Consider the following 24,990-nt stretch of genomic DNA (forward strand, 5'->3'; position numbering starts at 1 on the left):
CACAGCCACAGTCATCGTTCTACTTTCAGTTGTGTTTCCAGTTATATTCGGTAACAGCCCGGATTACAGTTGCGTTCCAGTATACCGGTACACAGCTCGGTTCACAGTGCGTTTCCCATCTCGCCAGTAACCAGCCCAGTTTCAGTCTCACCAGTAACCAGTCCGGTTCTCTATCTCGCCAGTAACCAGCCCAGTTCTGTGCTACTCCAGAGAACCTATTTCATAGTAACCTTGAGTACACAAGCACCTTCTCCTGTTAAAGTATATCCAGTTCAATCTCACCAATACATTCATTATCCTGCTATCAACACCAAGTCCCTGGTGATCCAGTGGTCAGGATACGGTTTCCTCTGCCGAGGCCCGGGTTCGATCCGCATTCAGGGATTGCTCCTTCTTCTCACTGATTCCTTCAGACAAGCCTAATATACACATAGTTTTCCAGTCGCCCGCACAGACTTCATTAACACCGGGTTCGCAAAAACCAGTCATGACATTCCTGAGACTGCCAGGATTAAAAGATTGTCGAGGTATGGAAAAATTCTTATCCTCTGCTGGCGGAGACAAGCTGTCATTACCACCATAATTTTGGTAAATACTCTGGGGGCTGTCGCCAATCTGAACGGTAGAGACTGAAACTGAAAATGCTGTTGGATAGCGAACCTGAGATAGCGCTTATGGTACAGTGCTATAGGAACATGTAGGCAAGCATCCTGGTTATCGAGAGATACCACAAATCACCTGGCTCCATGGCCAAATTGATGGAACGTAAAGTCTCCATATGAAATCGAGGTACCCAAATGTACTTGTTCAGCATTTTTAAACAGAGTATGGGCCGGAACGACCCATTTGGCTTCTGGACTAGAAACAGGTTGGAGTAGAAACCCTGTCCTCGTTGTGCAGGAGTATCTGGAATGATCACTCCTGACTGAAGCAATTTCTGAACTGCCTCTTGCAAAGCCTGGTCTTCATCTCTACCAAATACGGCTGGTACAAAAAAAAACATTTAAGGAGGGTGTTTCTTGAAAGCAAATGCATAGCCTTGAGATACCGCTTCTTGCACCCAGGTGTCTGTGGTAGACTGCTGTCATATCTGGGCAACATGAAGAAATTGGCATCCCACCCTGGGATCACCCAGGTGGAGGCCCGCAACATGGCTGATGGCTTATCTTCAGGCTGATGGCTTATCTTCTGTTTTAGAATCTGGTCCTCTGGTAACCCAATGCATTTTAGTTTTACCAGACCTGATGTATTGAGTTTGTTTGCCATTTACCCTTTCCTTTTCCTTGAGACTGAAAGGGCCAAAAAGCTGGAATTTTAGGCTTGAATTTGTATGTGGAAGGAACTTTACTTTCTTGCAGTCTGCTTCTGACTCCAAAATACTGTTTAATTCTTTACCAAAAATAATATCTCCAGTAAAAGGTAAAGACTTCAAAACATTTTTGGATTCTGAATCAGCTTTACATGTACGTAGCCAAACTGCTCTGTGAGTAACTACTGCTGAGGCTGATGCTTGAGAGGCAATTGTACCCATATCCAAGGCTGCTTCTTCCAAAAATATTGCAGGCTGTTTAATATGTGCAACATGGGATTTTTGGTCTCTAGAGGTCATTGAAATTCCCCCTTCCAATGCATCTGCCCAAGCGGCCACTGCTTTAGCCATCCAGGCTGAAGGCATGGCTGGTCTTATGATTGCCCCAGACGGGGGAAAAAATGTTTGTTTTTTTAGGAAACCATCTACTCTCCTATCCGTGACATCATTTAATGATGTTGAAGGCAGAGATAATGTAGATTTTCACACTAACCGAACAACATGCGTATCTACTTTGTGGGCTAAAGCAGTGTCTTTAAACTGACTCTTTAAACAGTCCCCAGCCGGAAGAGGATCATTGGAATTCCCTTTACTAGGAATTCTACATTTCTTACTGGGAGTAGCCCAAGCCTCTTTCACAATTTACGTCAGCTGGTCTAACCCAGGAAACTCAGTCTTAACTGTTTTGGGACGTTTAAATACAGGTGCCTTGGATTTTAACACAGGCTCTGCTGAATCTTCTATGGATAGAAAGGCTTTTATTGTATTAATCAAATCAGATGTGTCCACTGAGCTGAGACCGTCTTCCTCATCTTCTAGGCAGAACCGGAGTGTAATGAGTCTTCCTCTTCTGACAAATCCTCATCTGAAACATGTGTAGACCGTGAAGATGCTATTGCATGTCTATGTGATTTACTTACCACTGGCTTTTCAGCCTGGTTCTGTTGAGAGGCTACAGCTTCCCCTGGAAATGATAAACTGCAGGTGGAATGCTGTACATAAATGTTAATAATGCAACCTATCCCTGGTACAGAAGTTGGAATTATCTGCACAGGTATACTGGATATTGTCTGTGCAAACATAGCCCATGGGGAATCAACTTGCACCTGTGTCTGCCTTGAATTTTTCAAGAGACCTTGATAAAAGCTAAAACAATTTGCACACAAACCATCCTGAATCAGATCCTGAGAGGTTAACCCAGATTTGCATGACAAACATGACATGAGTGTTGGTGCTGCTGTGAGTGCTTTTGCCTCACACTTGCCGCTCTTAGACATGATAAATAATCACTTTCACAGTGTACTTCACAATTTGTGACTATAATCACTTTAAGATGTGTTAAAGTGACATATAATCCGACCCTACCCTACTTAGCACCAGCACTGAGGAATGGAATAGACAGATAAAACTGACAGAATTATAGTAAAGTCAGCAATCACACCAGCAATCAGTCACAGGGTATACATTAGTATAATAAGCAATATGAGCACATAATCAACTACAGATACATTTTAAGTATGTAGGAGAAACATATTACTGCATTACTTTAAGTTTGAACCGTATTCAGACGCATTGCGAAAGAAACCACAGTAATAATATCAGACTCATATGCATTATGCACTTATCCCACTATTCGTACTCAAAGATAGATAGAGACTTAGTGCTGTATAACCCGTACTCAGTAGAGTGGGATACAGGGAGACTCACCCCGCTTTTAGAACCAATCGATATGTTTGCGAACGCTGAGTGGATACAGACGCTAAGAGTGTACACAACCGCTCCAGGAACCTATAGTGAACACAGATGCACAAATGAACACTGACGCACCAGCCATACAGCCGCCTATGCTGCGACTAGGTCCCCTCAGTACACAGCGTCTCAGATGGAAGCAGGAACAGTTTATAGCGGGGGACTCGGATGAAACTGGTCATGAACCGGGTAGAGGGGTGAGGAGGAGAGTGTCTGACTCCCAACTGCTGACATCAATCCTAGGGATCACTGACTCATACTACCCCTGGAGCCTATGATCCCTAAGGCCGAGCACTGGTGCACTCTAGGTGGCAGACGCGTCAGTGACTGTTTGGTAGTCTCCTCCAAAAACAATGCGGCTGTGTCCGTATTCGCCCTCTAAGTGGAACCTCAGCCTGGAAATGTCTGCTAGACTTGCTAGTTCATCCGACACAGGTGCCCACAGAAACACCACTGTACTCATGGGTAAGCATTGTCGCGACCCGGCAGGGAGTTGTTGGAGAGACTCTTTCTAAGGTACGTATAAGATGCGGTTTAGAAAGATCACTCAGAAAAAAATAGTAAGACTATAAAAATAAAATAAAAAAGCTTATGGCTGCTAAAACCAACAGCCCTTTGACCATGGTCCGGCTCCTGCCACACCAAACAAAAAATGAATTTGCTTTAGCCAGGAGGCGGGGATATACGGACGGGCCCGTTGCATGCTGGGAGGCTGAAAAGCTTTGACTGTTTGGTGCAAATCCGCTGTTGCTCAATCATATCCCAATATTATCTTGTGGATACCCTGTGGACCGTGCAGGAGAAATCGTGATTTGCCAGGCTGGTGGAGAGATAAGCCGTGGGGAGGTTAGGTTTAGTCTGCTTAGGGAGGGTTAGGCTGCATCGGGGCTATGGTTAGGCTGCGTGAGGGCTGCAGGAAAGGAGGGTTAGAGGATTTGGGGATTAGAGCTAGTCACCTTGTATATGTTTGGATCCTGAGTGTTGGGATGCCGCTGTCAGTTATATGACTGCTGGAATCTCAAGCGCTGGTATCCCGATATTATCTACTTGAAAACAGTAACCAGAAATAACGCCAGGCAAGAGTTGTACAGTAGATATCACTCAACTTTTCTCATTCCTGTCTACAACAAGAAAAGTGCTGCCAGAAGAAGCAAACAATTTAGAGTAGATAGCCTAAACTCTGGATCCCAAGAATATGTTTGGTACTGGGTTTTGAATGGATTTATCCTACAGAAAACCTGTATGCGTCAGAATTAACGAATTCATTTCTAAAACAATGTCATCTGCACAATCTTTCTGTAGTGCTTGATTTATTTTTAAATATGGAAAAACTCATATAATACAAATTACACATGTATTCATATAGTTCTTTCTTCTGCTTATTTGTATCTCTTTACAAATCAATTTTACATCTATCACTGACAAGATTAGATTTGAAAGTAAAAAATAAAATAAAAATTGCATTACCACAACAGACAACACACTATTATGAATGTTTGAGGCTGGCAAAAATGTCAATCCCGAACGAACTTGGAAATCTCGAAATCCCCCGGCAACAGACAGTGTGGTTATGTTTTGAAGTTTATTTGCATTCAATATCCAGTAACTGTTCACTAAGGCATAAAAATCTGTGGGGGGGAAAAAAAAAAAAAAAAAAGATATACAGCAAAATTAAAATGAACAAAATACCTCTTGCGTACACCACTGGTCAATAATTAAAAACACACCATTTATTCCAGTTTTTATTGAAATTGAAGCAAATACAGTAGCACTGGACAATGGGGAAAATATTGAATAAAGGATATATAAGGTAGATAAACTATATGCATACATGAAGACAAAGGCTGTTATCAGGATAATGGTATTGTAAAAAAATATATAAATCAGGTCAAATATATAGTCTAGCGAAAGCTACATATTCTGACCAGTGGTTAATTTCCCGTGAGGCACATGTTTAGGGGAGGAAGTTGGCTAAACAGTAGGCGGACCTGGCTGGTGCCTGCTTGGTTATCAGCGACAGAGCCGGCCCTAGGCATAGGCAAACTAGGCAATTGCCTAGGGCATCTGGTATGCCAAGGGGCACAAGCAGCTTCTGCTGATTAAAATGATATGCGGCATGCCTATATTCTGTGTGTAGCATTCCGTATGCAGATACAGCCACAGTCACACACAGTATATAGGAATGCTGCATATCATTTTAATCAGCAGAAGCTGCTTGTGCATCCTAGCCACATAGCAATGCAAATAAGATGCATTTTCATAAAAAATAGGCACCCGACGTTAGCAGAGCTGCCAGTTGACTCACGCCAGGAACTAAATGTTTCTTTATGTGTATAAGGACATTAATAATGTGTAACATATGATGTAGGGGGCACTATGTGTGTCATTATGTGTATAAGGGCACTAATAATGTGCGGCATATGCGTTAGGGAAATTATGTGTATAAGGGCATTAATAACGGTTGGCATAATGTGTAAGGCGCATTATGTTTATAAGGACATTAATAATGTGTGTCATATGTATAAGGGGCATTACTGTGTGGTATTATGTGTATAAATGCATTACCAATGTGTGGCATTATGTGTATAAGGTGCTCTACTGTGTGGCGTAATGTATAGAAAGGGCACTACTGTGTGGTATAATGTGAATAAAGAGCAATATGGTGTGGTGTAATGTGAATAAGGAGCAATATGGTGTGGTGTAATGAGAATAAAGAGCAATATGGTTTAGTGTAATGTGAATAAGGAGCAATTCAGTATGATGTTATGTGAATGAGGGGTACTACTGTGAGGAGTAACGTATATAAGGTAAAGTGGTACGACTGTGTGATGTAATGTGAATAAGGGACACTATCGCATGATAAATTGTGAATAAAGTTGCACTACTGTGAGGCATAATTTGAATTGGGGGTACTATTGTGTGGCCATGCCCCTTGCCAACAAAAACACATACCTTTTTGCACTGTTCTTATTTAAATTACAGGGGGAAGGAAAAAAAAAAGGACTGCTATGTGTGGGGGGTGATGGTCCTGGTATAGGGGTGCAGGGTCAGAGGCGGAACTAGCGGTGGTGCTAGGGGGCACCAGACAAAATCTTGCCTAGGGCATCATATTGGTTAGGGCCGGCTCTGATCAGCGACATCTCTCTAACTGAGATCCAGATACTGTGGGATATCTTGCCCACCCACACTTCACTCGAGATACAGTGTAGGTCAGTGGAAAAAAATAAGATTTTAAACCTACCAGTAAATATTATTCTCCTAGTCCGTAGAGGATGCTGGGGCATACTTACCTACTTTCTGGCAGCTCTCTCCAGGAGAGAGCTGCCAGAATGGCTCAGTGGAGGGGCTGGGCAATGTCGAGAGGAGGGGGCGGGGAGGAAGCGGGGCGGGGAGGAGGAGGGGAGGAGGGCGGGGTTACAGCGGTACACGTTTAAACCACGCCCCCCGCTCTGTAATGTCGTGATAACCGGCATTTTACAGCAGGGGGCGTGACTATGATGACGCGATTCAACAAGAATTGCGTCATCTACTGTCCGGACCGCCCACTTCACTCTCAAAGTGGGTGGCCGGGCAGGGGGGAACTTGAAAAACCGGGAGACTTGTCTGCTCTTCCGTGGGGCAGGGAGGGTCACCCGATTTTCGGGAGCCTCCCGGCCATTCCGGGAGAGTAGGCAAGTATGTGCTGGGGACTACGTAAGGACCATGGGGTATAGACGGGCTCCGCAGGAGACATGGGCACTCTAAAGACTTTAGAATGGGTGTGCACTGGCTCCTCCCTCTATGTCCCTCCTCCAGACCTCAGTTAGAGAAACTGTGCCAAGAGGAGACGGACAGTACGAGGAAAGGATTTTTGTTAATCTAAGGGCAAGATTCATACCAGCCCACACCATCCACACCGTATAACATGGAATATACGAACCAGTTAACAGTATGAAACAAAACAGCATCAGCCCGAGACTGATCAAAACTGTAACATAACCCTTATGTAAGCAATAACTACAGTATATACAAGTCATGCAGAATTTAGTCCACACTGGGACGGGCGCACAGCATCCTCTACGGACTAGGAGAAAAAGATTTACCGGTAGGTTTAAAATCTTATTTTCTCTTACGTTCTAGAGGATGCTGGGGACTCCGTAAGGACCATGGGGATTATACCAAAGCTCCAGACCGGGTGGGAAAGTGGGGATGACTCTGCAGCACCGATTGAGCAAACATGAGGTCCTCCTCAGCCAAGGTATCAAACTTGTAGAATTTAGCAAAAGTTTTTGAACCCAACCAAGTAGCTGCTCGGCAAAGTTGTAATGCCGAGACACCTCGGGCAGCCGCCCAAGAAGAGCCCACTTTCCTAGTGGAATGAGCCTTTACCAAATTTGGTACCGGCAATCCAGTCGTTGAATGAGCCTGCTGAATGGTGTTACAGATCCAGCGGGCAATAGTCTGCTTAGAAGCAGGGGCGCCAACCTTGTTGGCTGCATACAGGACAAACAGTGCCTCTGTTTTCCTAACTCGAGCCGTCCTGGCTACATAAACTTTTAAGGCCCTGACTACATCAAGAGACTTGGAATCCTCCAAGTCCCCCGTAGCCACAGGCACCACAATAGGTTGGTTCATATGAAACGATGAAACCACCTTAGGCAGAAATTGAGGACGAGTCCTCAACTCTGCTCTATCCACATGGAAAATCAGATAGGGGCTTTTGTGAGACAAAGCCGCCAATTCGAACACCCGCCTCACAGAAGCCAAGGCTAACAACATGACCACTTTCCAAGTGAGAAATTTCAACTCAACTGTTTGAAGAGGTGTTAAGGAACTGTAACACCACGTTAAGGTCCCATGGTGCCACTGGGGTCACAAAAGGTGGCTGGATGTGCAGCACTCCCTTTACAAAAGACTGGACTTTTGGGAGAGAAGCCAATTCCTTCTGAAAGAATATAGATAAGGCCGAAATCTGTACCTTAATGGAGCCTAACTTCAGGCCCATATCCACTCCTGTCTGCAGAAAGTGGAGAAAACGGCCCAGGTGGAAATCTTCCGTAGGAGCATTCTTGGCTTCACACCAAGAAACATACTTCCTCCAGATACGGTGATAATGTTTCGCTGTCACCTCCTTCCTAGCCCTTATCAGAGTAGGAATGACTTCCTCCGGAATACCTTTCCCAGCTAGGATTCGGTGTTCAACCGCCATGCTGTCAAACGTAACCGCGGTAAGTCTTGGAACACGCAAGGCCCCTGCTGCAACAGGTCCTCCCTGAGTGGAAGAGGCCATGGATCTTCTGTGAGCATCTCCTGAAGATCTGAATACCAGGCCCTTCGAGGCCAATCTGGAACAATGAGTATTGTCTGCACTTTTCTTCTTCTTATGATTCTCAATATTTTGGAGATGAGAGGACGAGGAGGGAGTACATAGACCGACTGAAACACCCATGGTGTCACCAGGGCGTCTACCGCTACTGCCTGAGGGTCCCTTGACCTGGCACAATACCTCCGAAGCTTCTTGTTGAGGCGTGACGCCATCATGTCTATTTGAGGAAGCCCCCAAAGACTTGTTATCTCTGCAAAAACTTCTTGATGAAGTCCCCACTCTCCTGGATGGAGATTGTGTCTGCTGAGGAAGTCTGCTTCCCAGTTGTCCACTCCCGGAATGAAGACTGCTGACAGAGCGCTTACGTGATTTTCCGCCCAGCGCAGAAACCTTGCGGCTTCCGCCATTGCCACTCTGTTCCTTGTCCAGCCTTGGCAGTTTACATGAGCCACGGCTGTGACGTTGTCTGATTGAATCAGAACCGGTAGGTCGCGAAGAAGATTCTCCGCTTGTCGTAGGCCGTTGTATATGGCCCTCAATTCCAGTACGTTGATGTGTAGACAAGCCTCCTGGCTTGACTATAGTCCCTGAAAATTTCTTCCTTGTGTGACTGCTCCCCATCCTCGGACGCTCGTATCCGTGGTCACCAGAATCCAGTCTTGAATACCGAACCTGCGACCCTCTAGAAGGTGAGCACTCTGCAGCCACCATAGGAGAGACACCCTGGCCCTGGGGGACAGGCTTATTCTCTGATGAATTTGAAGATGGGACCCGGACCACTTGTCCAGAAGGTCCCACTGAAATGTCTTTGCATGAAACCTGCCGAAGGGGATGGCCTCGTAAGTCGCCACCATTTTTCCCAGTAGTCGAGTGCATTGATGGACTGACTCTTTTTCGGTTTTAACAGGTCTCTGACCATTTTCTGGAGTTCCTGGGCTTTTACCATCGGGAGAAAAACCCTCTTTTGTTCCGTGTCCAGAATCATGCCTAAGACAGATAGCCGAGTCGTTGGAACCAACTGTGACTTTGGTAGATTCAGAATCCAGCCATGTTGCTGTAGCACTCTCAGGGAGAGCGACACGTTTTTCAGCAACAGATCTCTCGATCTCGCTTTTATCAGGAGATCGTCCAAGTACGGGATAATTGTGACTACCTGCCTGCGCAGGAGCACCATTATTTCTGCCATTACCTTGGTGAAAATCCTCGGGGCCTTGGAAAGCCCAAACGGCAACGTCTGAAACTGGTAATGACAGTCCTGTACAGCGATTCTCAGGTACGCCTGATGAGGGGGATATATGGGGACATGAAGGTATGCATCCTTTATGTCTAGTGACACCATAAAATCCCCCCCTTCCAGGCTGGAGATAACCGCCCGGAGCGATTCCATCTTGAATTTGAACTTTTTCAAGCACAGGTTTAGGGATTTAAGATTTAGAATGAGCCTGACTGAGCCATCCGGTTTCGGAACCACAAACAGGGTTGAATAGTACCCCTTCCCCTGTTAAACTAGGGGAACCTTGACAATCACTTGCTGTTGATACAGCTTTTGAATTGCAGCTAAAACTATCTCCCTCTCTGGGGGAGAAGCTGGTAAAGCCGATTTGAAAAATCGGCGCGGAGGCACATCATCGAATTCCAGCTTGTATCCTTGGGATACAATTTCCATCGCCCAAGGATCCACGTCTGATTGTACCCAGACGTGGCTGAAGAGTCGAAGACGTGCCCCCACTGGGGCGGACTCCCTCAGTGGAGCCCCAGCGTCATGCGGTGAATTTAGTAGAAGCCTGGGAGGACTTCTGCTCCTGGGAACTAGCCGTAGCAGGCATTCTTTTCCCTCTACCCTTACCTCTGGCGAGGAAGGAAGAGCCCCGACCTCTTCTGGACTTATGCGACCGAAAGGACTGCATCTGATATTGTGGTGTTTTCTTTTGCTGTGGGGGAACATAAGGTAAAAAAGTAGATTTACCCGCGGTAGCTGTGGAAACCAGGTCCGCGAGACCTTCCCCAAATAAAACCTCACCCTTGTAAAGCAAAACTTCCATATGTCTCTTTGAGTCGGCATCACCCGTCCATTGGCGGGTCCACAGGGCTCGCCTAGCAGAAATCGCCATGGCGTTGGCTCTCGAACCTAGCAGCCCAACGTCTCTCATATATAGGACTGCGTCTTTAATGTGACCTAAGGTCAATAAAATGGTATCCCTATCTAGGGTATCAATGTCAGCTGACAAGGTATCTGTCCACGCTGCTACCGCGCTACAAACCCAAGCCGACGCTATTGCCGGTCTGAGCAAGGCACCCGTATGTGTATAAATTGATTTTAAGGTAGTCTCCTGTCTGCGATCAGCAGGATCCTTGAGGGCCGCCGTGTCTGGAGACGGTAGCGCCACCTTTTTGGACAAGCGCGTTAAAGCCTTGTCCACCTTGGGTGAGGATTCCAACCGTAACCTGTCCTGTGCCGGGAAAGGATACGCCATAAGAATTCTCTTGGGAATCTGCAGTTTCTTGTCTGGAGTTTCCCAAGCTTTTTCAAATAACTCATTCAGCTCATGAGATGAGGGAAAGGTTACCTTAGGTTTATTTTCCTTAAACATGCCTACCCTCGTGTCAGGGACAGAGGGGTCATCTGTGATATGCAAAACATCTTTTATTGCAATAATCATATAATGAATACTTTTGGCCACCCTTGGGTGTAACTTCGCCTCATCGTAGTCGACACTGGAGTCAGAATCCGTGTCGGTATCAGGGTCTGCTACTTGGGACAGTGGACGTTCTGAGACCCTGAAGGGCCCTGTGACACAGTCAAAGCCATGGATTGACTCCCGGTTTTATCTCTGGGCTCTGCTTTGTCCAATCTCTTATGAAATAAAGACACATTTGCATTTAAAACATTCCACATATCCAACCAATCAGGTGTCGGCGTTGCCGACGGAGACACCACAATCATCTGCTCCACCTCCTCCTTAGATGAGCCTTCCGCTTCAGACATGCCGACACACACGTACCGACACCCCCACACACTCAGGGATATATCTATATGGAGACAGTCCCCCAATAAGGCCCTTTGGAGAGACAGAGAGAGAGTATGCCGGCACACACCCAGCGCCACCGGACACCGGAATAAAATCCCAGTAGTACAGCGCTTTTATATAAATATATATATATATATATATATATATATATATATACACACACACACTCACTGCGCCAATTAAATGTGCCCCCGCCCCTCTTTTTTGCCCTCTGTAACCGTGTTCAGCAGGAGAGAGTCTGGGGAGCCAGTTTCTTTGCAGTGTGCTGTGGAGAAAATGGCGCTGGTTAGTGCTGGAGGATCAAGCTCTGCCCCCTCAGCAGCGGGCTTCGGTCCCGCTTAAATTATTTATACTGGCGGGGGGTATTCAATACACCGCCCCCGCCATATCTAATCTCTATGCCACTGTCCCTTGAGGTTAATATTGCTGCCCAGGGCGCCCCCCCTGCGCCCTGCACCCGTACAGTGCCTGCTGTGTGTGTATGTGTGGGAGCAATGGCACGTAGCGTTACCTCATTGAAGATCTGAAGTCTTCTGCCGCCTTTGAAGTCTTCTTTCTTCTTAATACTCACCCAGCTTCAATCTTTCGGCTCTGTGAGGAGGACCGCGGCGCAGCTCCGGGACGAGCGGCGAGGGTGAGACCCTCTGGAGCGTTCCGACCCTCTGGAGCTAATGGTGTCCAGTAGCCTAAAAAGCAGAGCCTATCATTTAAGTAGGTCTGCTTCTCTCCCCTCAGTCCCACGATGCAGGGAGCCTGTTGCCAGCAGTGCTCCCTGAAAATAAAAAACCTAACAAAAGTCTTTTTCAGAGAAACTCAGGAGAGCTCCCCTGCAGTGCACCCAGTATCCTCTGGGCACAGGATCTAACTGAGGTCTGGAGGAGGGGCATAGAGGGAGGAGCCAGTGCACACCCATTCTAAAGTCTTTAGAGTGCCGATGTCTCCTGCGGAGCCCGTCTATACCCCATGGTCCTTACGGAGTCCCCATCATCCTTTAGAACGTAAGAGAAATAATTGTTACTGGGTGTTGTATTCTCATTATAGCAATGAATCATCAAGTACTGTATGTTTATAATGTATTTTATTTCTTAATAAAATAAGTTGCTGTTTTCCTGTTTTGATTATTTATTTATGTACTCTGTAATTGGACGCTGCGGAACACTTCTGGTGCCATATAAATAAAGGATAATAATAACAACAACAACAACAACATGGCAGTTAGGAGCTGATTGGCTAGTACTTTATCTTAAGGATGCTCAAAGCTGCCCAGCATTAAAGGGCTGCCTGATCCCGCAATACCCGGGATCGGAGCTTCCAATCCCGGGATTGAATCCCGGACTATTTTCGGCCTAAATCCCGGGATCCAGCCAATCCTGATCCCGGAATTGGCCACCCTATTGGCAGGTTTTTGGTAACCTTTTCGTACGAGTAACAAACTTGCATTACATTACATTGACGAGATCTATCTGTTGTATTGGAAAACATCTGGATGTGAGTTGTCATGTGCAAGTTTTTAGTAATGTCAGAAATGTGTGAGTTTACTCACATTCGCACCCCATTCCACTGGTTGAGTTTGCAAAACGTGTGAGTTTAGCGCTAAACTCACACATTTGTGCAAAATCGCACTCCATTACATTTGGCGCAATGCATGTGTTTGGCAATACCACAGATAATACAAGGAGAGCAAAGCACATTTTTATACCCACAGAGATATAGCAAACACCTTAATAAATACACAGCTGTAGATGGGCTTAGCTTACATGCGATGCGTACTGACGAGCACACACATCGTGGGTGAGAGACTAGCTGCGACCTGCTGTGACTATTCGCAACTGCATAATGTGAATCTATGGATCATGGGTGAGAATACAAGCACGCAAATATATGCCTGCACTGCGCAAAACGAGTTGCAGGAATGCCAAGTCGCAGCTAAGGTGAGCTAAGCTTGGCTGTATCTGTTTTAACAGAAATTATTCAGTTACTTATAGGGTATCATAGGGTAGACATTGAGCACATCAGCCCCTATTAACTGCCCTTTTTTTTAGGGTGATACAAGGGCTCTTTTGCCTAGAAGTGAAGTCTGGTCCAGTTCCTCTGCCAGGATTCAGGTTCCTGAGTCTGTAACTCTGATTGCATCCTGTCTGTATAGCTTCTGCCTTACTGCTGGTTACTGCGTCTCTCTCCCTCTTTCCACATGTGCACACAAGCAGTGCGTGGGCCCCCATCTCCTTGCGGATAATGGGGACGCATCCCACCTTGCTGCCTGCCCCCCTTGCTGGTTTCAGTGCCTGTTGCAATGATCCCACTGACCACAGCATCTGCTGTGCCTCCTCTCCTGGCCCTGACAGAAAACATGTAGTTCATCCCTTCTAGCCACTACTTTCATATTGAACCCATCATATGATGAAAGACAACCGCCTTCCATCGCATGAGCCCAGGGCATGCAGCAGAGAGAACAGAAAGGGCAAAAAAGAAGCTGAATAAAATAAAAATGTGATGAGTGAGTGCTGACCTGTCCTAAAGAACTTAATTAAAAACTGAGAGAGTGGGATATAGGGGAGGAGCTTTTATAGGGCTAAAAATGTAGCTCATTATGTGCCGACACCTCAATACAATTCTAACCCCATGTGTAATGAAGTGTCCCCCAGATGTAGGAAGAGAAATAATAAAATTGTGACAGCCATTAATGTGCCCCAAATGATAGATACAGATGTGATCTCATAAATCTAGCCTGAATATCCCATGCACCGAAAGATGCCTGGCATGAGTGAGCTGGCAGTTCCTATGCAACTCTGAAATCATCAGGTGTCTTTTTTTGCTGAAAATGCATCTTATTCACATCGCTATGTGAATAAGACGCACAAACAAACTCTGCTGATTAAAAGATATGGTCATGCCTACATTCTGTGTTTGACTGCGGTTGTATCTGCATACAAAATGCTACGTTACCGTGTTTTTGTGTAATAAGATGCATTTTTTATGAAAAAATTTACAAAAAGTGTCCCGGGGTTCGTAAACACATTCACGACTTAGCACAACTAGAAGGGCTGTTTAACATAAAGGCAATAACTATGATAGAAGACACATCTGTATAGATAGTTCAATAGATTGAGTCCAGAAAAGCCAGAACCTACTAGGGCAATATACTGTAATTGGACTGCTTCCTCAATTTATCCCCTATGTTGAAAAAACATAGAAACAAAGAATTTGATTGCAGATAAGAACTTCTTGGCCCACCTAGTCTGCCCGAACCACATGTACACTTACACACTTACACACTAGGGTTCATTTTTGTCAGGAGCCAATAAACCTACAAGTAATTTTTTGGGATTGTGGGAGAAAACCCACATAAGCACATAGAGACTATACAAACTCCACACAGATATATGGTGGGAATTGAACCCATGGACTAAGTGTTGTGAGGCACCATCTGTACTGACATAGTTAAATAGAGAAACTAGAACACAAGGGCACTCATTATTTAATGGAAAAAAATAGGATTTTGGTACTTACCGATAAATCCTTTTCTCCTAGTCCGTAGAGGATGCTGGGGACTACAAAAGGACCATGGGGTATAGACGGGGATCCGCAGGAGCTTGGGCACACTAAAAAGACTTAATCTGGGTGTGAACTGGCTCCTCCCTCTACGTCCCTCCTCCAGACCTCAGTTATAGGAACTGTGCCCAGGAGAGACGGACATTTCAAGGAAAAGATTTTTGTTTAAACGAAGGGCTACAAACCGACCGGCACACACCACAAACATACCGTACAACCGGAGTAACTTTAAACCAGATAACAGTATGCATTAACACCAGCAACAAGCTGAAACAAAACAATACACAACCCGTGTATAAACTAATTTAACCAGCAAGAACACTGCAAGTAATAGTCCGCACCGGGACGGGCGCCCAGCATCCTCTACGGACTAGGAGAAAAGGATTTATCGGTAAGTACCAAAATCCTATTTTCTCTTACGTCCTAGAGGATGCTGGGGACTCCAAAAGGACCATGGGGATTATACCAAAGCTCCAGAATGGGCGAGAGAGTGCGGACGACTCTGCAGCACCGACTGAGCAACGCTAGGTCCTCATTGGCAAGGGTATCAAACTTATAGAACTTCGCAAACGTGTTAGAACCCGACCAAGTAGCTGCTCGGCAAAGTTGTAACGCCGAAACGCCTCGGGCAGCCGCCCAAGATGAGCCCACTTTCCTGGTAGAATGGGCTTTCACCGACTTCGGCACCGGTAGTCTGACCGAAGAATGAGCCTGCTGGATCGTACTACAAATCCAGCGTGCAATAGTCTGTTTTGAAGCAGGATGACCAATCTTGTTGGCAGCATACAAGACAAACAAAGCCTCAGTCTTCCTAACAACAGCGGTCCTAGTGACGTAGATCTTCAACGCTCTTACAACATCCAGAGATTTTGGAATCGCCACCGCTTCCGTAGCCACCGGAACCACAATAGGTTGGTTAATGTGAAATGAAGAAACCACCTACGGCAGAAATTGTTGACGAGTCCTCAATTCCGCCCTATCCGAATGAAAAATCAAGTACGGGCTCTTATGAGATAAAGCCGCCAACTCTGACACCCGCCTGGCAGACGCCAGCGCCAAAAGCATAACTACCTTCCAAGTGAGAAACTTCAACTCAACCTTACGCAAAGGTTCAAACCAGGAAGACATGAGAAACCGTAAGACCACATCAAGGTCCCATGGAGCTACAGGAGGCACAAACGGAGGATTGATATGCATTACTCCTTTCACAAAAGTCTGAACCTCTGGGAGGGCAGCTAATTATTTTTGAAAGAAAATAGACAAAGCCGAAATGTGCACTTTGATGGAACCCAATTTCAGGCCTGCATCTACCCCCCGCCTGTAAAAAGTGGAGAGAGCGACCCAAGTGAAAATCTTCCGCAGGAGCCATTTAGACTCACACCAGGAAACATACTTTCTCCAAATATGGTGATAATGTTTCGCTGTAACCTTCTTCCTAGCCTTAATGAGAGTTGGAATGACCTCCCTGGGAATACCCTTACGAGCTAAGATCTGGCGCTCTACCTCCATGCCATCAAACGCAGCCGCGGTATGTCTGGAAACACGCATGGCCCCTGCAACAACAGATCCTCTCTTAGAGGAAGCGGCCACGGATCTTCCACCAGTAAATCCTAAAGATCCGGGTACCAGGCCCTTCTTGGCCAGTCCAGAACGACGAGAATCGCCTGAACCCTTGCTCGTCGAATGATCCCCAGTACCTTTGGAATGAGAGGAAGTGGAGGGAACACATACACCGACTGGAACACCCACGGAGACACCAGGGCGTCCACTGCAGTGGCTTGGGGGTCCCTTGACAAGAACAATACCTCGGGAGCTTCTTGTTGAGACGAGACGCCATCTGGCTCTGGGAGATAAACTTATCTTCCGGTGAATGTGCAGGTGAGACCCGGACCATTTGCTCAGCAAGTCCCACTGAGACACCCGGGCGTGAAACCTGCCGAATGGGATGGCTTCGTACGCCGCAACCATCTTCCCCAGAACCCGAGTACATTGATGGCTCGACACACTCGTCGGCCTCAGAAGTTCCCTGACCATCGTCTGCAGTTCCAGAACCTTTTCTTCTGGAAGAAATACCTTCTGTAATTCCGTGTCCAGAATCATGCCCAGAAAAGGAAGCCGAGTGGTCGGAATCAACTGGGATTTTGGCAAGTTGAGCACCCAACCGTGCTGTCGCAGAACCGACAGTGACAAGTCTACACTTCTCAGCAACCGTTCCTTGGACCTCGCCTTTATCAGGAGATCGTCCAAGTACGGGATAATTGCAACCCCTTGTTTGCGAAGGAGAACCATCATTTCCGCCATGACTTTGGTGAAAATCCTCGGAGCCGTGGAAAGCCCAAACGGCAACGTCTGAAATTGGTAATGAGAATCCTGTATCGCAAACCTGAGAAAGGCCTGATGTGAAGGATATATCGGGACATGTAAGTAGGCATCCTTGATGTCGACTGACACCATAAAATCCCCCCCTTCCAGGCTGGCAATCACCGCTCGAAGGGATTCCATCTTGAACTTGAAAACTTTCAAGTATGGATTGAGGGATTTTAGATTTAGAATTGGTCTTACTGAACCGTCCGGTTTCGGTACAACAAAGAGGCTCGAGTAGAAACCCTCCCCCCGCTGGGACGAGGGAACGGGAATAATGACCCTCTGTAGACACAGTTTTTGAATCGCTGCTAGCACCACCTCCCTGTCCAGAAGAACTACTGGTAATGCCGAAACGAAGAACCGGTGAGGGGGCATCTCCTGAAACTCCAGTTTGTATCCCTGAGACACGATCTCTAGTACCCAAGGATCCAGGCCTGATTGAATCCAGACCTGACTGAATATTCGTAGACGGCCCCCCACCGGTCCGGACTCCCCCAGGGAAGCCCCAGCGTCATGCGGTGGACTTGGTAGCAGCAGGGGAAGACTTTTGGTCCCGGGCGCCTGAGCCTGCAGGAGGTTTTCTTCCCCTTCCTCTACCCTATGAAGCGAGGAAGGACAAACCTTTTCCACGCCTGTATTTATTGTGACGAAAGGACTGCATTTGCTGATGTGGTGCCTTTTTCTGTTGTGTGGGAACATAAGGAAGAAAAGAGGACTTACCCGCAGTCGCGGTCGAGACCAGGTCAGCCAAGCTATCCCCAAACAAGACAGTACCCTTTGAAGGGTAGCGCTTCCATAGCCCTCTTGGAGTCGGCATCAGCGTTCCATTGATGGATCCACAGCGCCCTTCTGGCTGATATGAACGTTATGGTAAGAACTTACCGTTGATAACGTGATTTCTCTTATGTCCAAAGGTATCTACAGGATAACATTGGGATATTGTCGAGCGACAGCGAAAATGGCACCAACACGGTCACGAGCTTTCTGGCCTCCCAGGATGCATTGGGGACTCCACTATATAGTCCTGCCACTGACTCAGTCAGATCAGTTGTTTCCACAGCGATTTTAGGCAGGAACATTAGGTAGAGACCTGTACAGGCGATAAGAACACACATGCACACCATTCCATACAAGAAGGAAGAGGTTTAGTGATTGTCTAGATCCTCAAATCAGATGCGTCAGGGTGGGATCCCCGTGGACATAAGAGAAATCACGTTATCAAAGGTAAGTTCTTACCATAACGTTCATTTCTCTGGCTGGGTCCACAGGATTATCCACAGGATAACACTGGGATTCCCAAAGCCATTTTAGTGGTGGGGACGCTGCTGATTGCACAGGAGGACCTTTCGCCCGAAGTCTGCGTCATGAGAGGCAAAAGTATCCAAGGCATAATGTCTGATGAATGTGTTTATGGAAGACCATGTGGCTGCCCTACATATCTGTTCTGCTGAAGCACCCTGCTGTGCTGCCCAAGAAGGACCTACCTTACGTGTAGAGTGTGCAGAGACATTAGCCGGAATAGGGAGATCTGCATGAGAATAAGCTTCAGATAATACCATTCGGAGCCATCTCGCCAGAGTCTGTTTACTAGCAGGCCAACCTCTCCTATGGAATCCGTAGAGGATAAAGAGGGAATCTGTTTTCCTGATGGCACTAGTACGATCTATGCAGATTTTTAAAGCCCGGACCACGTCCAGCGACGCTTCTCCCGCAGATAGTCCCGATACCTGAAAGGCAGGGGCTACAATCTCTTCATTCAGGTGAAACTTTGATACCACCTTTGGAAGGTAACTAGATCTCGTTCTGAGAACTGCTCTGTCTGGAAAAAAACTTAGGAAAGGAGACTTACAAGATAATGCTCCTAAATCTGACACTCTTCTGGCTGACGCCATTGCCAGTAAAAAAATAACTTTAACCGTTAACCACTTAAGATCGGTTCTCTCAAGTGGTTCAAACAAAGGACCCTGGAGAAATTTTAGAACTAAATTCAAATCCCAGGGAGCTGCAGGAGGAACAAATGGAGGTTGAATATGTACTACTCTTTGAAAAAATGTACGTACCTCCTATAGGTCAGCAATCTTCTGCTGAAACCATGCAGTCAACGCTGAGACTTGCACCCTCAAGGAAGCAACCTTCAACCCTTTATCCAATCCTGCCTGCAGGAAATCCAAAATCCTAGCTACTTTAAAAGATCTCGGATTGTATTTTTTTCTAGAACACCAACGAATATTGGCTTGCCATATTCTATGATACACACGGGCCGAAGAAGGCTTTCTTGCTCTAAGCATGGTTTGGATTACTTGCTTTGAAAATCCTTTAGCCTCTAGGATAGAGGTTTCAGCAGCCATGCCGTCAAAGATAGGTGGTCCAGATGGCTGTGACAACAAGGACCCTGCATTAATAGATCTGGACTTTGAGGGAGCAGTATCGGTGCTTCCACGGACATTCTCAACAGATCTGTGTACCAATGCCTTCTTGGCCAAGCTGGAGCTATTAGAATGATTACTCCCTTTGCCTGTTTTATCTTTCTCACTACTCTGGGTAACAGAGATATTGGAGGGAACAGATGCGCCAGCTGAAACCTCCATTCTACCGACAGTGCGTCTACCAGGACCGCTCCTGAGTCCCTTGTTCTTGATCCGTATCTCAGAACCTTGTTGTTTAGACGAGATGCCATAAGGTCCATCTCCGGTAGACACCATCTGTTCACCATTGTCTGAAACACTTCTGGGTGTAGTGCCTATTCGGTTTCCTGAATGGTGTGCCGACTGAGAAAATCCGCTTCCCAATTTAGTACACCTGGGACAAATACTGCTGACAATGCCGGGAGATGGAGTTCTGCCCATTTTAGAATGGGGGTTACTTCCTCCATCAGACTCTTGCTGTGAGTTCCTCCTTGATGATTGAGGTATGCTACTGCCGTCGCATTGTCTGAGCAGATCTGGACTGGTCTTCCATGTAGATTGTCCTCTGCCTGAACCATAGCCAAGTAAATGGCTCTTATTTCTAACAGATTTATCGGCAGGCGACTTTCCCTTGCGGTCCATTTTCCCTGGAACCATAGGCTTCCGAGTACCGCCCCCCAGCCCTGCAGGCTGGCATCTGTTGTCAGGACTTGCCACTCTTTTATCCAAAAGGGTCTCCCCTTGTTTAAATGGTCTGTCTGAAGCCACCATGCTAGAGACCTTTTTACATTTAGTGGAATCTTTATCATCTGCTTCTTTATCGTTTGATGATTTCTGTTCCATTTGGTCAAAATCAGGTGCTGCAATGGTCTGGAGTGGAATTGCGCATATTCCACCATGTCGAACGTTGATACCATCAGACCCAACAGTCGCATTGCTGCATGGACTGACATTGTCCGGGCTTGCAATGCTTCCTGAGCCATGACCTGCACCTTGACTATTTTCTTCTCTGGTAAGAGAACTCTCTGTAGGTCTGAATCCAATATGGCTCCCAAATGAACCATCCGCTGTGACGGGTTCAGGGACGACTTCTCCCAATTTATGAGCCACCCGTGTCTCTGTAAACAAACTATCATCTTTTGCGACTGTGCTAAGATTAATAGGTCGTCTAGGTATGGGAATATTCTTATCCCTTGTTTGCGCAGACAAGCTGCCATAACCACCATGATCTTGGTAAACACCCTGAATGCTGTAGCTAGCCCGAAAGGCAGAGCTTGGAACTGGAAATGATCCTGGAGGATGGCAAACCTGAGGTAGCACTGATGTGACAGTGCTATAGGCACATGTAGGTAAGCATACCTTACATCCAGAGATACCATGTAGTCTCCCGGTTCCATAGCCAACATTATGGAGCGTAACGTCTCCATGTGGAACTTCGGGATCCATATGTAGTTGTTCAACATTTTCAGATTTAGAATTGGTCGATATGACCCATTTGGTTTCTGGATTAGAAATAGATTGGAGTAATACCCCTGTCCCTTTTGTGATGGAGGTACTGGGACAATCACACCTGACTGCAGTAATTTTTGGACTGCTTCTTGCAGGGCATTGGCCTTCGACTGTATACAAGACGGGCTGGCGCAAAAAAATCTTTGAGGAGGCTGCCTCCTGAATGGGAACCCATACCCCTGAGATACTACCTTCTGCACCGAGGCATCTGTTGTTGACTGTTGCCATATGTGTGCAAATTGCAGGAGTCGGCCCCCAACCCTGGAATCCTCCAGGCGGAGGCCCGTCTCTTCAGGCTGAGGGTTTCTGTTCAGGTTTGGAAGCTGGCTTCTTGCTAGCCCACTGCTTCATACCCCTGGATTTAAACTGGGGTTGCTTAGGCTCCTCTTTAGCTTTCGCTTTACTTTGCCAACGAAAAGAGCGAAATTTTAAACCCTTGGACTTAGGGTTATAAGCAGCCGGAAATCTGACCTTTTTCGATTCAGCCTCTGATTCTAGGATATCCGATAAAGTTTTTCCAAATAATATATTACCCATAAAAAGCAATGCTTCCAATTCCTTCTTGGATTCCGCATCTGCCTTCCAGGTCCGTAGCCAAACTGCTCTGCGAGCGACTACTGCCAAGGCTGAAGCTTTAGAAGCAACAGGGCCTACATCAACTGCTGCTTCTTCTAAATACTGGGCAGATTGTCTTTAAACGGCAAAAATGATCCTCTTGTTCCCTAGAAGGAGAGGGGATGTCATTCTCTAGTTCCTCTATCCATTCGCCCATTGCCTTTGCTACCCAGGCCGAAGCCATAGCAGGTCTTACCACTGCTCCTACAAGAGAAAAAATATTTTTCAATAGGCTCTCTACCCTTCTGTCTGTGACATCATTCAAAGAGGTAGATGACAGTGGTAAAGCAGATTTATGCACAAGTCGCAGAACATGTGCATCTACTTTTGGAGGAACTTCTCTCTTCGAACAATCCCCAGCAGGAAATGGATAATAAGAATCCCATCTCTTAGGAATCTTATACTTTTTACTGGGCGCTCCCCAAGACTCATCCATCATTTCCGTCAACTCCTCTGACGCTGGAAATTCAGCTTTCACTGACTTTGTTCGTTTGAATACAGGTGCTTTTGCTTTTAACGCTGTCTTGGCTGGTTCTTCCAGAGAAAGCACAGCCTTCACTGCATTAATAAGTTCAGCTACATATTCTGAACTAAAGCTCTGCGACTGATCATCATACGGAGATGAATCTATTGTTTCTGCATCATCATCCGATGTATCATCTTGTGTAGTCTGCCATACAGACGTATCTGTCTTAGTCTTAGGACAAAAGGTTGAAAGCGCTGTCCACAATAAAAGAGTTTTTTATTTGGTTAAAAAATTATAAAATCACTAGTTCACATATAATCACTAATCAATACTGATCTAAAAGTTAGACATCAAAGCATATTGCGGACCATAACTATTTTTCAGTGGTACCTAATAATGAAACAGTTTAAACACAGTGGATACACTTGCATTAAATTGACACACTCTATTCCAAGTGAAACAATTGTATCAGATGTTATATATTACTCCACTCAGTGTTTTTTCCCTTTGGTAATTATCTCCTTTGAACAGCCTCCTAAAAAATAGAAGTATTGGAAGGATTTAAATGTTCACAGTCCCAGACATATCTGGAGAGATATGATCACCTTAAATCTGAATTAATTGCACAGAATATTTATATATATCTCCTCCCGCTGGGACAATAATCCATCCAAAAGTACAGATTTGAAGCACGCAATATCAGAATTATAAGAGATACAGTTGCCACTTTTCGTAATACAGTCTCTTAATTAAAGACTACTGAAACTGAATTAATAGACAGTTCTGACGGGCGTCCCCGTCTGGTGATGAGAATTTAAATAAATACAGTAGAGCTCCTGTTAGATGATATGCATGCTCCACAGTTCATTCATAAATTCTTATTCAGTAAATGGAGGCCGCATAAACTGCTAGTCTCACCCCTGTTAGGCTCGGCTACTGCTCCCGCCGGGCGTCCGTCGGTATCATAGGCAGCACACAGCTGCTTCACTTGCACCAAAGATCTCACGGCCCGCCTCTCCTATGACAGTGCCATAGAATTCTTGTGATGATGCAGCCTGTCGGACTAGTTAGCTCCGGCGGTATCCGTCAGCGACTGCGCGCTGTTTTCACAGTTCCCGAGGCTTTACCAGGTGCCTTGCCGACAAGGGGGAACTCATGAGCTGTTTTCACGATTAGGTCCACACACGCAAGGAGCACTCTTGACGCGTTTCTCAGCCGTATGTCTATGGCTGTTTCCTCAGAAGAATGCAATCCCCTTCCTATTCACTGCTTTTATCCTCAGTGGGGTATCAATCAACATCTTAATAGGGTCCTTATGTTCATTAACCCTTTCACTTTCAGATTCCATTCTTAAACCTATAGTTGTTAATAGCAACCTTAAAGTATTGATCTTAAAAACCTACACAGTAATTAAACATCTCTAATATCAAACTATATAGGAACTGTTTTATCACACAGCTGACACACACTATAAGACATCCTCTACATCACAAAAAAATTTAAAATAAATTAAATTAAATGAAAAACCAACTCAATTAAAATAGATGTTTTCCACTTGGATCGACCATCCAGTATTTTATATCTATTCATAACCCATATTATCATGAGCAGGCTATATGAAATTAGACATCAAGGTTATACAATATATCAAAGTTATAAAATACAGTCAGACTATGAATCAGACCCTAGTTCACAGTACACCCATATTTGACGTTGATAGTTAACCAATTACTAATATACCAAAAAACAAAAAACAGCATAATAATATTATTATTACTTATAGTATTAATAGTCTTACCTGCCCCTTGGTTGCTTGTAGAGGCTACTGGAACCAAACCATAGGAAGGGAGCTGCATATATGGGTTCATAGTGTAACCTAACCCTTAAGGTGGTGCTACCGGAGCTAACCTGTCCGCTATTGAAGACAGAGTCTTTGCGAACATATTCCATGGTGGCTCTACTGGAGGTTGAACTAACTCCTGTTTTTTACTTCGCTGAAAAGCGAAACAGTTTGCACACAAACCCTCATAAGTGACCAATTGATTCATATCAATTACCCCTGACTTACAAGATAAGCATGTTAGGGTTATTGGAGTGCTTGGTAAATTCTCCTCATCACTTTTGCCTCTCATAGACATGGTATTAACCTGTTATCGACTACACACTTTGTGACTGAAAAACACCCTATATGTCAGTATATAGAGGTGAGCTCAATCTGACCACAGTGCACCTGATTTGAGGGTCAGAACAGGACTAACATTACACAGAAAAGTAAGCACACATACTAGCAGTCAGTCACATGTTAAAGCATTAGACATTGTCATATGAGAATACAACCTCCATAATAACTTATACATAAGTAGGAACATTGTACTTCTGTTTTAACTGGTTCTATTTTCAACATAACATGCAGAAAACACAGTAATATACAGGTCTCATATGCAATAGGTACTAAAAATTAACAATGCATACTAAAAAGTAGAAGGAATTTTTAGTACTGTATACCCTGCCTCCAGAGAGCGGGATACAGGGAGACTCACCACACCTTCCATATCCAAGCAAATACGCTCGTAAGACACTGAGTGGATTCAGACGCTACTGGTGTACACTGCCGCTCTTGGTAACTGATAACGGACACAGACGCTCACCAACGGACACGGATGCTGAGCGACTTCCACGTGTATGCA

At 45.6% G+C, this 24,990-nt stretch overlaps 1 protein-coding gene across 3 annotated transcripts in view; it reads right to left on the bottom strand.

Moving 5' to 3' along the window:
* Positions 1 to 24,990, bottom strand: part of PGAP1 (post-GPI attachment to proteins inositol deacylase 1) — a 1,346,394-nt gene that overhangs the window by 1,004,545 nt on the left and 316,859 nt on the right. For all 3 annotated transcript variants that reach the window (XM_063934105.1, XM_063934104.1, XM_063934106.1), the window contains one exon: positions 4,526 to 4,686. In XM_063934105.1, coding sequence (XP_063790175.1) covers positions 4,526 to 4,686 — 161 coding nt within the window. The remainder of the gene's footprint in view (positions 1 to 4,525; positions 4,687 to 24,990) is intronic.

This window comes from Pseudophryne corroboree, chromosome 7 (assembly GCF_028390025.1).
Source record: "Pseudophryne corroboree isolate aPseCor3 chromosome 7, aPseCor3.hap2, whole genome shotgun sequence".
NCBI lineage: Eukaryota > Metazoa > Chordata > Amphibia > Anura > Myobatrachidae > Pseudophryne > Pseudophryne corroboree.